Source organism: Mastomys coucha, unplaced genomic scaffold, assembly GCF_008632895.1.
Source record: "Mastomys coucha isolate ucsf_1 unplaced genomic scaffold, UCSF_Mcou_1 pScaffold3, whole genome shotgun sequence".
In the NCBI taxonomy this organism is placed as follows: Eukaryota; Metazoa; Chordata; class Mammalia; order Rodentia; family Muridae; genus Mastomys; species Mastomys coucha.
In genome coordinates, this window is record NW_022196909.1 from 71,235,682 (window position 1) to 71,249,765 (window position 14,084).

General features: G+C 53.5%; 1 protein-coding gene across 7 annotated transcripts in view; it reads right to left on the reverse strand.

Moving 5' to 3' along the window:
- Dpp9 (dipeptidyl peptidase 9) overlaps positions 1 to 13,220 on the reverse strand; it is a 32,615-nt gene extending 19,395 nt beyond the window's left edge. Inside the window, exons 1-6 of one of the 7 annotated variants that reach the window (XM_031348671.1) lie at positions 13,078 to 13,212; positions 11,718 to 11,770; positions 9,814 to 9,884; positions 8,979 to 9,101; positions 5,673 to 5,926; positions 632 to 744 (exon numbers count right to left, since the gene is read on the reverse strand). In XM_031348671.1, coding sequence (XP_031204531.1) covers positions 632 to 744; positions 5,673 to 5,895 — 336 coding nt within the window. In that variant the 5' untranslated portion in view covers positions 5,896 to 5,926; positions 8,979 to 9,101; positions 9,814 to 9,884; positions 11,718 to 11,770; positions 13,078 to 13,212. Of the gene's footprint in view, positions 1 to 631; positions 745 to 5,672; positions 5,927 to 8,978; positions 9,102 to 9,813; positions 9,885 to 11,717; positions 11,771 to 11,989 lie in introns of all 7 variants that reach the window. The other 6 variants (XM_031348673.1, XM_031348670.1, XM_031348675.1 and 3 more) reach the window with 6 other exon arrangements.
- Positions 13,221 to 14,084: the final 864 nt, after the last annotated feature.

Consider the following 14,084-nt stretch of genomic DNA (forward strand, 5'->3'; position numbering starts at 1 on the left):
GTTTGAAGCAAGGTTTGTGTGGAGGCCCAGGCTAATCTGAAATTCGCTAGTTAGCAGAGGATAATCCTGAACTCCCCATCATCCCGCCTCCACCGCAAGTGCTGCTGGGTTGGCAGGCCCGCACAGCACTGGCTGGTATGATGGGATGGAACTTGGGGCTTCCTGTGTGCCAACTGAGTGCTCCATGCAGTAGCCCTCAGGACTGGGCTTGGGTCCAGCTCAGAGCTGGGGTGTGGAGGAGGCCAATTGAAAGCCTGGTGTCCAGTCCTAGCATTGCACAGTGCAGAAAGCTTCTCAGGAGCTGAGAGGTGCAACCAAAGTGGGAGTGAGAGACAAAGGAGGGAGGGACTCAGGTATACCACTGTGGTGGTGTTATTTTTCCCTCTTAGAGATCCCAGGCCTTTGGCACATGCTGGGTAAGGCTTGCCACTGAGCTGCAGCCTTGTGCAATGTTTACAGCCACACCACGCTGTCCCCTTCACTTGGCACCTCTTGGCAGTCATATTAATCATTAGCCAGGTCTATGAATCACCCTTCATTTGAAGGTGTAGACAGGAGAGATAAGTGGGCCTGATAAGGGCCCCAGTCAGAGCTCTGTTCCCAGAAGCCAGGTGTGGCACAGATGGCTCACCTGGAAGTGGTCCAGCATCTGCTTCCAGGACAGCAACAGCAGGGCCTCTTTCCGTACCTTCTTTGGGATCTCGGAGTAGAGGAGGGAGTTCTCACGGCTGCCATAAGGCATTCCTGGAGAGGAGTCAGAGGAAGCTCAAGAGTTTGGGGGTCCTGCCTGAGAGGGTATCAGGCCATGGCTCCCTCTCTCTAGTCAGAGCCAATGTGTCCATCATTATGCACACATAGAAGCCATCAGGTATCTCCCTCTCTCTCTGCCTTGAATCTACAGGAATCCCCCTGCATCTCCCAAGTGCTGGGAGTCACATCTCCTGACTTAGCTGGCTGGCCAGTGAGCCCCAGGTGCTGGGGATCTGAATGCAGGTCCTCGAGTTTGTACAGCCTGCATTTTATCCAGTGAGCCCCAGGTGCTGGGGATCTGAATGTAGGTCCTCACGTTTGTCCAGCCTGCACTTTATCCAGTGAGCTGTCACCCCAGCCTGCACTTTATCCAATGAGCTGGGGATCTGAATGCAGGTCCTCGAGTTTGTCCAGCCTGCACTTTATCCAGTGAGCTGTCACCCCAGCCCTGCTGTTTGGTCACTTCTGTGGTAGGCTCTCCCACCCTGAGACACAGGCCCCAGCGTTGCAGCAATCTCTGCAAGTCAGCCCTCCTGCAGTCAGGGGTGGCTCTAGATTCCTCTGTATGAGACACTGGCAAAGACTGAGGGCTCCCCAGTCTCAGAGGGAGGGAGGAGGAAGGAGTATGTACTCACACACACGTGTGTGCGCACATATGTGTGTGTGCGTGCATGTCACACACTCAGTCGCAGTAGGTGCTTTTGGAGAGCTTCCTCACACTGCAGCCCTGGCTCCATCCACTCCAGCCTGGGTGGGGACAACTCCAACTCCACCCTCCTGAAGCCCCATGCCCGAGGCTCCTGTGGGCATCACCTCGGAGGACGAATGGACTTGAGTCCTGACTGAAGGACATGAATGGTCGCTGCTGAGGGAATGTGGGCGGTGGACGGGGGACAGAACACATGCACATCTATATAGCTGGGCTGGATCTCTGCTGGAAAGCTATCAAGCTCGTGGCCAACTCCCCAGCACCTCCTTACTCAGTCGCTTGGCCCAGCATGTGCACCCTCTGGGTTACTTTTCTCCCCTTTGCTCCTTTGCACAGAGTGTCCTACAGCTGGTCTCTGACTGGTGACCTAGCTGGTCTGCTAGGTAGACAAGCATAACCCTGAATTCTTCTTGTTCTTCTAGCCTCCACTTCCCAACTGGAGGTGACAACTGTGTCCTCCACAGGTGGGGAAGCCGAGGTCATGGGCATGTAGCATGGTCAGCATAGTGACCAGCTTCAGCGTGCCTCAGTGACCCCTCTGGTGTAGAATGCTGGAACCAGGCTGTCATTCCTCCGAGTACAGAGCTGTGTGGGAGCATACAGGGCACTTGGTAGCCTCTTACTTGGGACACAGTACCTCTTACAGTGACTTGTAGGCGCATGACCTCTGCCTTACTCCACATCTGCAGCTGCCAGGACTGCCTGGTTTTATTTTGGTTTTCTGTGACAGGATCAGTGTGTGTCCTGGAACTCGCTGTGTAGCCTAGGTTGGCCTGAAACTCGATATGTACACCAGGCTGGCCTTGAACTTACAGAGATCTGAGTGCTGGGGCTAAAGCATGTGCTATTGGACAGCACACTTTTAAGAGTGTGACACAAGGAGGGGGCCCAGTGGGTAGAGGACCTGCCACCAAGACTGATAACCTGTGTGTGAGCCCTGGGACCCACATGATACAAGGAGAGTAACAAAGTCCCATAAGTTGTCCTCTGACCTTCACACACATGCCATAGCACATGTACCTCCCACACGCATGCCAAAACATATGTACCCCACACATGCCATAACATATGTACCCACACACACATGCCATAGCACATATACCTCACACATATATGCCATAGCACATGTAACCCCACACACATGCCGTAACATATGTACCCCCACATACATGCCGTAGCACATGTACCTCCTATATGCATGTCATAGCATATGTACCTCCCACACACATGCCATAACATATGTACCCCACACATGCCATAACATATGTACCCACACACACATGCCATAGCACATATACCTCACACATATATGCCATAGCACATGTAACCCCACACACATGCCGTAACATATGTACCCACACACACACATGTTGTAGCATATGTACCCCCACATAGGTGCCATAACATATGTACTTTCCACACAGGTGCCAAAGTATATGAACCTCCACACACAACAATTAAGAAATGTAAGAAGTGAGACATTCTGCAAAGTGAATTGTCCCTCGGTCCTACCAAAGGCCACACTGGGCTAGTGGGGTACATGTCCCTATCAGTGGCCTGTCCTCGGGGCTTCTGAATAGGAAGTCCAAAGCAAGTCTGTACCAAGGACATGGAAGCCACCTCCTCCCGTCCACAGCTGCCTAACAAGCAATTCCACCAATGGCTCAAGCCAGTGCTTTCCTGGATAGGCCTCCAGTGCTGGCAGCACAGCCCACAATGCCTAGCACTGAAGGCAAGAGTAGGGGTGGAGCTGAATGCTAATCACCCTTATTCTGCCTCTGTTGCCTGACCTACCAAAGGGCTCTGTCCTCACACACACACTGCGCACTTTGACTGGGCACCTTGCCCAGCCCCCAGCATGGTAGGTGCCCTGGGCCCACACCCACACTTAGTCACCTTGGATTGTGGCCTTGGCCAGCCTCACAGAGAGCAACCTGGACTAGAGACTCAGTGCATCTTGAAGCTAAGACAGGAGTCAAGAGCCTCCCCACCTTGACAGAATGGGCGAACAGGAAGGGCCAGCGAGTCCTCTTGAGACTCAGCCCATCCTTCACAGAGGACCTTGGGAGAGGTAGGGTCAGGCCATCTCAGAGCAGCAGGAGATCCTCAACCAGGGACTCTGTCACCTAAGCCTCAGTGACACCTGGCAGCAAGACATGTGATAAAGTCTCAGAAGGACCAGGAGGTGATCTGAGACCAGCAGGGCCTGGTTAGTGAGATGATGGAGTTGGTTGGAGAGAACTGGCCATTGCCACAAAGTTCTGGGCTCCCTGCACATGTCCAGGATCTGTCTTCACTACATATTCATCTGTGGACCTCCACCCCCATGAAGACCCCGACATCCTACACTGACCCCCAAGGACAGAGCATCCCCACCCAGATGCAAGTGGCCACATGTGAATGATCAGCAGGCTGAGCCAGAGGGTCAATTTCCCCTACTGGTGAGAAGACAGGAGAGCTGAGGTACCAGCACTGGCTCTGGCAGAGGTGGGTCCAGAACCAGAGAGATAGTTTCAAGAGGCTCTGGGTTGCAGGTGCCTCATCTTGAGGCTAGTAGCTAGTGGCTTTGTGTTCTGCTTCCTTAAACCAGCCCCAGGTCACACCAGATGGCTTTGTGACTGAGATCCCATGGTCCTGGGAGGCTGAGAGGTCCCCAGAGAGAATCGGTTGTGTCCTGGGGCCTGAATTCAAGTCACTGTATCTGTTGAGACAGTGCTCTGCAGCTCTGGATGGATTAAGGTGTTCAAGCAGGAGAGAAGACCTGAAGCCATTCGAGTCCTCAGCAGACCGAAGCGAAGGGAGAGCTCACACAGAGAAGTCAGCCATGTATGCAAGAAGGCAGAGATGGGAGAGACGTGGCAATAAGCAGATGCTGTACACGTCACAAGCTGGAAGAGGCAGGAATGTCCTGCCCAGAGCTCAAGGAGGAACACAGCCTGGTTGCCAGCTTCCCTTCAGCCGGTGTAGGCTGGGGTGAATTCACCAAACGCAGAACACAAAACAAGTGGGCGTGGCCACACTGAGAGGTAGGAGCCCAGGACTTCAGGTGGGGAAGGCCTGCCTACTGTCTGACCTGAGGCCTTCCTGTCCTCCTGGCCCAGCTATGGTGAAGAGACTCATCTGAGAGTCTAGTACTGCTCTCCCTGTGGGAGCATGGCCATGCACCATGGCTGCTCTTGCTCACAGCTGTCACCAAGTTGCTCAGGAGACTGTTCTTAATCACTCTGCATTTGCAGTTTGATGCTTTGCAAAAACCCATGTGACTTCTTCCTGGGACAGCTCTGAAGAGGAAGTAAGGGGACAGTGGGAGGACAGCCACCCAGTGTCCATCTTGGTTCCTGTCATCCATGTACAGCCACCAGTGGGCAGGTGACAATGTTCACTTATTCGTGTATTCAAATGCTCACTGCCTGGACATGCACAGACATGGTCTCAGAGACCGATGCCACATGACCAATAGCAACAGTGGCTTGGAGGATGACCAGAATCATGTCCTAAAAAGTGTTTCTCAACTGTAGATGACAGTAACCTCCAGGAATCCTGGCCACCCACAAGTTCAGAGTGCAAGGGACCATCCCTCTAGACAACAGCCAGGATCATACTCTTGGCAAACAAGCCTAACTGATTTCCAGAGAGTTCTTTCTTCTAGCTCGTGTAGCCCTTTAGGCCTAGCGGGGCAGTGTCTGGACACTGAGCATACTTCCTGTCTACGTGCTGGGGCCAGGTGCAGGCCTGTCTGCAGAAGTTATGGAGGCCTGAAGGGAGACTCACATCCAAGGGTCTGACGGCCCAGTGGGAACACAGTATATAGCTCCACAGAGAACAGGCACATCCGGGTCCTTCAGCAGGATCATAAGCCATCCTCTGCTGCTGGCCCATGGTAAGGCTACACAGAGAGGGTGCCAATCTCTGAGCCTCAGAATCTGTCAGAACACATCACCACACAGAGCTCCTACTGGAACAGCATGTGACCCTCCCAAAGGAAACTGTGTCCTGTCCTGCTTCCCCAGGAGGCCCTGCCCAGCCAGGACCAGGTGCCTGGGAAGTGGCCCAGCTGGGAACAGTTTTTAGACTCAGAGACACCTGGCCAGCCCTGAATTGTCATCTGTGTGGCTGACCTTAGAGGTGGACTAACATTGGCTGGCCCAGGCTGGTCGCTTCTGAAACCTTTTGGTGCCCCAGGCCTGCCAGTGAAGGGCAAGGGGCAGCTTACCCAGGTAATAGAGACGGTGAGAGTGGGGGCCAGACTCATCAGGCTTCTGCACAAATTGGAAGTCATGGGGGGCCTTGCTGATGATGAGGCCCGATGACTTGCGACTGCCATGGATGATGCTGCGCAGCCCATCCCAGGAGTGCTTCTGCACACAGAAGCGTGCTGCTGTGTCATCCATGTCGCCTGTGGCCACCTGCTCAACTGGGGAGACCCCACTGGACATCCTCTGGGGCTCCTGTGATGGTGGCGAGAAGCTGTGAAGGGAGGCAGTGCAGCATGTAAGAAGGTGTCTTCCTGACAATCTATTCTCACCATGGATGCTTCCAGATCAGTCACTCTGGACAGCAACACTGTCATCCCAAAGTCTCTCTCAAATTACTGCAGCTTGTTCACACTACACTCCTGAGAGTCAAGGCTCTGCTGAGTTAAGCCATATCCCACCTGGATCCATACCACTCATTCATGTGAAACCCTTCCAGATCTTCCATCCTTTGGTTGGGTGTGGCAAAGGGTGGAGCCATCACCTAGAACACCTCACTCAGTGAGGGGCTGGGGCAAGGCTCAGAGGCAGATGCTAGACTAATACCTCAGGGCTGTAAGAAGTAGACAACAAAAATCCACTCTGTTTATGGCTGCTTGACCCCTCCTACGACTTCCAGACTCTTGAACTCATCATAACTGTGCCCTAGAGAAACCAGCCGTCACTCAGACCCTCAAGCCGGACAGACTCCTTTTGCACTGGTCCAGGGTACATGCCATCCTTCCTGGGCTGGGCTTTTCATCTTAAGCTGACTAACTTCTAAAGCAATCTCAGCAAAGTATTAAATAGGTTCTCAGGGAGCTTCCTAGCCACGCCTTCTGAGATGGCGCAGTAGTCCTTCCCTGCCCACCTGGCTCTCCCTTTCCATCAAGCACTGTCACCATGGTTACTTGATGAATGCTCATCCCCTCCCCCACATCTGGCTCACTCCTAGTTTTCCTCAGATGTGCAACCCAGTACCCCATAGGTATCACTAACAATGAACAAACTCTTGAGGCTTCCAGATGAAAAGCCAGTCATGTCACTGCACACAGGAGACATCCAGGTGAGCACGTCTTCCAGGCCACTTTCTTGTCCCTCCTGTCCATGGCTGGGCATAGATACAACCTTTCCCTCTCACTGCCACTGGGCTCAGCTCTGTCTGAACAGAGCTACACCAACCAGGCAAATATTTGCTTTAAAGAAATCTAAACACTGCTAGCCAGTGACCCAGTTCTGGCAGTGCCAGAATGGCTGGGAGCAGCTCCAGGAGCTGATCCTTCTACAGGCTCCAGGCTCCAGGAATCCCTGCAAATGTGCTTCTCTGACCTCTGCATTGGCAGGAACTGACAACTGAAGGTGGTACCACACGAGGGTGGGGACCATGGGGGTGGGGAGTGGAGAGTGGGGCACCCAAGGCACAGTTGGTCAGACTTCACAGCTGTCTTCAAATTCCTCAACAGGCGACCACAGTGGCTGCGCCGGCTACACCTTTAACCTCAGCAGAAGAAAACAGATGTTTGAGTCCCACAATAGCCTGGGCGGCACAATGGGACCCTAATTCAAACACACAAAAAGACCCATGGAGCATGGCATGGTGGTATGGCACGTGTCTGGGACCCAAGTACCCAGGAGGCCAAAGGAAGACAATGGTAACTTCTACCCAAGTCTTAGGGTGACACTGTCTCAAAACCAGACCAGGAAAAGTGTGCAGGAGGCTTAGTGCACAATGGTATTTGTGACCTGATTTCCACCCCAGAACCACTTAAAAGCAGAAAGAGAGAAATGACTCCACAAAACGACCTCCCGTGTTTCCTCAGGACAGCAAACCCACATGTGCACTCACAGACAATAGTAAGGCCCCAGGCTGCTTTAAAAATTGCAGGAAAGGAGCGAAGCTATCACTGTGTGAACAAGGTCTGTCAACATCACTTCACTCTAACTTATAGGAGCCCATTGTACAGGTGGGGAAACTGAAGCTGGGAGCAGGACAGCAGACAGGAGCTCCTGCTCCCAGCCTACTCTGCCATGCTGTAGCCAATCACAGCATGGGAAGTCCCTGAAAGGTGAGCATGGCAGAAAGGAGCCACCCAGCAGCTGGCTTAACCCACCCGGCTCAGTCTTCTCCCCTCCCAAAGGGCACTGCCATATCAGTTGCTCATAAGGATTCAGATCAAAAACCACAGATGTCCCCAGGGCCCCTGAATCAAACACCCCAGAGGGGACCAGGATTCCCAGAGCTACAACTCACCCTCTGGGTAGTCAGAGGCCAAGGGCAGTGACAGGCGGGGGCTGCCAGCAGCAAGCCCAGAAATCGGAGCAAAGGGAATGCCACTGACTGGCTCAAGTACCCCCCAGTTCAAGCCTTGCTCATAGCAGAAACAACTGTGACCCATGGATCCCTTTCGGGTGTGTCAGGCCTACACAGAAAAGGGCCCAGGAAGGCATCTTGCCTTGAATCACTGCAGAGGACCCAGGCTGCAAAAATCTGCTACAGGAGACTTGAAATGAAATGAGACACTGGGAGATTTGGGGTATGTTTAGAACCTTCCATCCTGAGCTCCAGCAGGCCCTGAGGCAACTGCCTGACTGAGCCACTTGCCTCTCTATCCTGATGCAAAATGGGGACCCAGAAAGGGCCCTTTGATTAGGCCTCTGCCCGCACCAACCTGTCTGGCAGTTCTCAAGGGTTTACACAGCTGGGGGCAAAGTTGGTGCCAAGCCACTTAACCTAGCCACCAGGGATTAAGGTTGAAAACTCTTGGAGTTGTGAGCAAACCTGCCCAACTTTTGATGCCTTGTTCCCCAGGGCTAGGAAGCAAACAATCTCTACATTCCTCAGACCCCAGAGGGAGCCCATGTGAGGAGAGGAAGCTGAGGCATAGAAGACGCTGGGCACTTCATGGGAAAAGACACAGCAGCATGGAAGGGGGTACAAGGTGAGAAAAGGAAGGCCAGAGACTGAGGACCTGTGTCCTACCTGAGCTGTCCTGGCTGACACCGGCCCTTTGGGAATCAAGACTAGGCCTCACAAAGGACATCATAAGACTCGGAGAACATGGATGCAGGGACCACAGATGACCACCGTGCCCATCCTGGGCCCTACACATCCCTTCCTTGCTCCCGCCTGCTACCTGATTATAAAGTGGGGGCTAGGAGGGGCCCCTGAGCAGAGGACTCTTGGGCCTCTGCATGCCTGGTTGGGCCACACAAAGCATGAGCCAGGTCTCTGCTGCACACACTTGATATGTGCTGTGACCTGGGGCCACTTCTGAGGTCATACTCACGGTGGAGACTAGAAAATGAATGCAGAAAGGCTAGCTGTCACCCAGGGAGGAAAGCATACTTTTAGGATTCCACAGTTAACCACTCCATGAGCCAGGATTCTCACACATGATGTCTGGGATCACCTGTGATTGGCAGGAGTTAAAATGAGAGCTACTGTTAGCAAGAGAGGAGAGGAAGGAGGGAGGAGACAAGAAGACAGAAGAGAAGGAAAACAGAAAAAAATGGAGAAAAGGAGAATGAGGAAATGGAAGAAGAGATGGAGGAGATGAAGGGGGAGATGGAGGAGGAGATGGGGAGGAGATGGAAGCGGAGGAGGAAGTGAAGGAGGAAGAGATGGAGGAAGAGTGGAGTCTGGAGACACTGTATAGCACCCTGACATGATAGGATTCACAACCCAGAATGCCCTAGCCCAGGGTCCATCCCTGCTGCCTCCTCAAGAACCAGCAGGAGAGAAGAAGAGCAGATGCAGGGGTTTTCTAAGCTGACTGACCAATAGGGCCCCACCCATACCCCACGTGGGCCTCCCTCACCTTCTCCTCCATCTTCCTTGTCCAGACGCAACCTGACCTTTTAAACACTGACCCACTGACTGGCTCTGGGAACCAGTGTAGGTCTGCAAAGCCAGCAGTTCACCTCTGCCTCCAGAAGGGCATCGGTATCGGGGACACCCTGTGCTAAGAGTCTCACTGGGTCCCAAGCAACAGCAACCTGTATCTTTTGTGGGGTGTTTCTGGGGTTTAGAGGTCCCAGAGCACTCTCCTGTCTGCAGGGTATCTCAGTACCTAAGGCCCCCACCACCTACACTTTAGACCTTCACCCCAAACCAAGACAAACCTTTTCCTGTTTGTCTCAACATCTATGTGTATGAGGCTGTTGCTCCTTCTCCCCACTTCAAGCCCAAGGTACTGTGGGAACAGAATGTAAGCCTCAATCCTTGTCTCCTATCAACTGCTCACACCCTGCATAACAGTTGCCTAAGAAAAGCTAGGAAAATTTACTTGGACAACACCATGGTCTCAAGACAGGTGACTGTTGAATGGGGTAAAGAACACATAGCCTCAGAAGGCATTTTTCCTGATGCTGTGGAAATTGCCAGCTGGGAAGCCGCCACAGCTGCACTTCCCAAGGCTACAGATAGTAATGAAAACCAAGCCTTAGAGAATGGATGAGAATGATAAAGAACTTACACCCACTGCCCAGAGCCCGTAGGGGGGCAATGCCATGGACCTCGCTCTCGGCCTCTAATTCCAGCACTTGGGAGGCAGAGGCAGGTGGATTTCTGTGTTCAAGGCTAGCCTGGTCTACACAGTGAGTTCCAGGACAGCCAGGGCTACACAGAGAAACCCTGTCTCGAAAAAAACAAAAAAACAAAACAAAAAACAAAACAAAACAAAACCAGGCCATAGAGAGTGAGTGGGTGCGTTCGAGTGATAAAGAAGAGCATGAAATCACGTGTGGAACGCCAAAGTTGTAATTGGCTGAAGTTTAGCTTAAAAACTCTGGTCTGGAGGGGCCGGTGATGTGCGTGGCTTCTTCTCACTCACTTTCCATGCGGGCAGGAGTCTATCTACCTGGCCTATCTACCTGGCACAGCAAATCGCTCAGATCCCATGGCCCAGCAGAGAAACTTCGAATAGACAAATAGTCTTCATGGACCCCACTCGGACGCTCATGAGAACATCCACTGCTGCTTAGATAGCAAAGCCTACATGCCGAAAGGATCTGGAGCAAGGAACATTGAGTCGCATTTTTACCTTCCTGCTGCCGGGAACTAAGGCCACACCCACCAGACTGGAAAGGTTAGTGAGAGCATGTGTGAACGAACAAATGAATGTGGGCCCGTTTTACCATTTATTTGCTTTGTGCTGTTTATGAATAAATAAAGTACTGGAAATTTCCTACCATGTTTTGAAGAATTGGTTTCCACCACACTTTACGGCTCAGGAAATGTCTGGGAACATGTATGGCTGTCCTGACCAGAACTTGGCCACTGAGACAGTGTTCAGGTACTTTGCAGGGTCCAGGATGCCTCACAGAGAACAACCCATCCCAGTGCCCCCAAGGGATAACAGCTCCTTTCCAGGCAGCACTCCATCAATGTCTAAAGGCACAGACCTCTGTCCCTTCCTGATTACTGTCCCCAGTTACTACCCAGTAGCCTTCTCAGAAGAGTCTAACAGATGCTTGAAGCCACCTAAACACAAAATGGAAGAGTGGCCAGTGTTCTCTGTCCAGTGCTGAAAAGCAGGGCTTCCCATGTCAGGGAGAAGGGTCCAAACCCCAGCTTAGTCATATCTGTGCTATGTGACCCCACAGAAGCCACACACCTCTCTGTGCCCCAACCTCCCAAAGCCATAAACCCAGACTACACTATCTATGCCTGGAGCTAAGTGAGGGTTACGGGAATGCACACACAGATTTTCATGATGACAACTGTCAGATGAATGAGCCATTTTAAAAATCACACCCAGTGGTCTTTCTGAGGCAAAGATTGGTGCCCACATACTGGGTACTGTATCAGATGAGTTGAGGAGAGTTGGCCAAGCCTCCCCCCAGCCCAGCTTGGGAGCCACTCCTCCTCTGTCCCCTGGAGAGGAGTGTGGAGACCTACGAAGCTCCACTGTAGAAGCGGTGACCTTGGGTCACTGACCCCAAAGCCACTCACTCACTCTGCATTCCACAGCAAGCCCCAGTCCACCACATAGCCTGCCTTACTGCCCAATCCCAGCACAACTAACCTTCTAAAGGGTCCAAGGAGCTTCCATGGCAGCTGCAGGCGAGGGGCACGGACCTTAGAAGAACAAATGTGGCGTTGTTAAGGTGGGCAGATTGGAAGGGCTGGCAAGAATGGAGGGGTTGGTGAAAATGGGGTCTGGCAAGGATGGAGGGGTTGGCGAAGATGAAGGGCTGGCAAGGATGGAGTGGTTGGTGAGGACTGGGGAGCCAGTGAGGATGGAGGGGCCAGTGAGGATGGAGGGGCCGGTGATGTGCGTGGCTTCTTCTCACTCACTTTCCATGCGGGCGGGAGTCTCCGCCTGTGCCTAACCCTATCTACCTGGTTAGACTCTAACTGAGCCTCCCAGCCCCTCGGGGCTGCCAGCATGCCCTGGGTTGTACTTGGAAGAGACGTGTCCCTCAGTGTGCGGTCTCCCTGGGACCGAGCAGGGAACTGGCGACTGTGGTCCACACCTCCTGGGCACCAGTCCCAACTCTTCGAAAGCAGGTTGGTGATTGCCCTGGGGGCTCCCGAGGGAGCCTGGGTAGGAGGCAGCAAAAAGGCTACTGGGATCAAAAGGCTGGGCAAAAGCGTGGATGGGGAGGGGATGGATGGGCCGAAGGCCAAGACCGTAAGGGTGGGGCTCAAGATGCAAGGAATTAATGCCGGAAGCTGAGGCTGGGGACTGAGGGGGTTCAAGCTAATCCAGGGAGGAAAGGGATGAGACAGAGGATATGATTTTTAGTCTAGGAGGGTATCAAGCTTGGCATGCGACAATGTGGAAACTGGGGCAGAGGATAGGGCTGAGTGAAGGGACAGGCTTGGGGAGTGACCAGTCTTGGAGGAGTCAGGCTGGTAGGGTCATTTGGAGAGGTTCATGCTGCAGGAATCAAGCTTTGGGGTATGAAGCTTGGGATTTCAGGTTTGAGAGGAGGGTCAACCTGGACTATCAGGCCTTGAGCGTACAAGTTGGGGGGATCAAGATTTGGGGATCAGGCTTGAGGGATCAAGCTGGGAGGGGAGTCAGGCTTGGAAGGGATCAGGCTTGCGGGGATCCGGCTTTAGAAGATCAAGATGGAAGAGGATGAGGCTTGAGGGGATCAGGTTGGGAAGGATGAGGCCGGGAGGAAGGGTTTGGCAGAGACGAGGCTGGCGGAGGCTGGAGGAGGCTGCGCGGACGCCGGGCTGAGCCGCGCTCTGCGATGAAGCTGTCGGCTGCGTCTCCGCAGCGGTGCGGCAGCAGCTCTTGGGCGCGGCCCGGAACCGGCGAAGCGCGGCGACCAGAGCGGCGGGGACGACGAGGACAGGGCGCGCGGCGCCGAGGCGGGCGGACGGCGCCGGCCGGGGCCGGAGGCGGCGAGCCGGGACCGGACGCTGCTCACCGGAGCGCGGCGCGGAGGACAAGCTGGGCAGGGCGTCCCCGGGGCCGGCGGCGCCTCACACGCGACGCTCCATGCCCAAGACGAGCGCCCGGAAGTGGCAGGCGCGGGGGGACAGCGAAGGCGGCGGACACCGGGGGACCCGCCAGCTGCGCCGCCTTTGACCCGGAAGTTGAGCTGCAGAAGCGGAGGCTTTTGATTGGATAACGTCAGGGCAGAACCAACGTCCATGAAACTCTAGGGGGGCAGCTCACTCGAGCGTTTTAGGGCAGAAGGCAAAGCAGGTGGCCCCGCGTGGTCTGGGAGAGGATTACGGGATAGACACCCCTGCTCCGGTTCCTGTTGGCCAACTCGACCCTGCGGTGACCTATTAAAAATATCTGTGACTATTAAACTGAGGTGTTGGTGGAATGTTGGTTAGCAAAGCTGACTTCCAAAAAGTTGGCCCGGGTTCTAACCCCTACTGTGCTTATCGTTTTAGCCTAACTTTTTATTTCCCCGAAAATCAATTTCAGAATTTCATCAAACAGGAAGTTAGCCGTGATTGATCACGCTGGTCATCCCAGCCCTCGGAAACTCTCCACTTATATCAGGCTGACTTTGAACTCAGAGATCTGCCTAATCTGTCTAGATCTCACCCACACCATGTTTTACTTCTTATCCGTGCGTGTTTGAGTGAGTCTGAGCCACGTGAGTGTGACAAGAGGACAATGGCTTCCTTGTAGCCGCATGAGTGCTGGGACCTGAACGCCCCTCCTCGCTGAGCTACCTCTCTCAAGCCTCTAAAGAGCTTTTGTAAATAAAGTCACATTCCCCAAAAGTCATCCTAACTGGGTTCCTGAGGAAGGGCAGCCATTGTTTGGTGAGTGACATTTAGTGAGCAGCCTCCATTGTTGAAGTGCCCCCACTGTTGATTCTTAGCTTCCTAGCTAGTTAACTTTTTGACCAGACATCCTGAGGGCTACATTTTGAACATGATGTTGCAATCCTGTTCCCTTTCCAGGAACCCT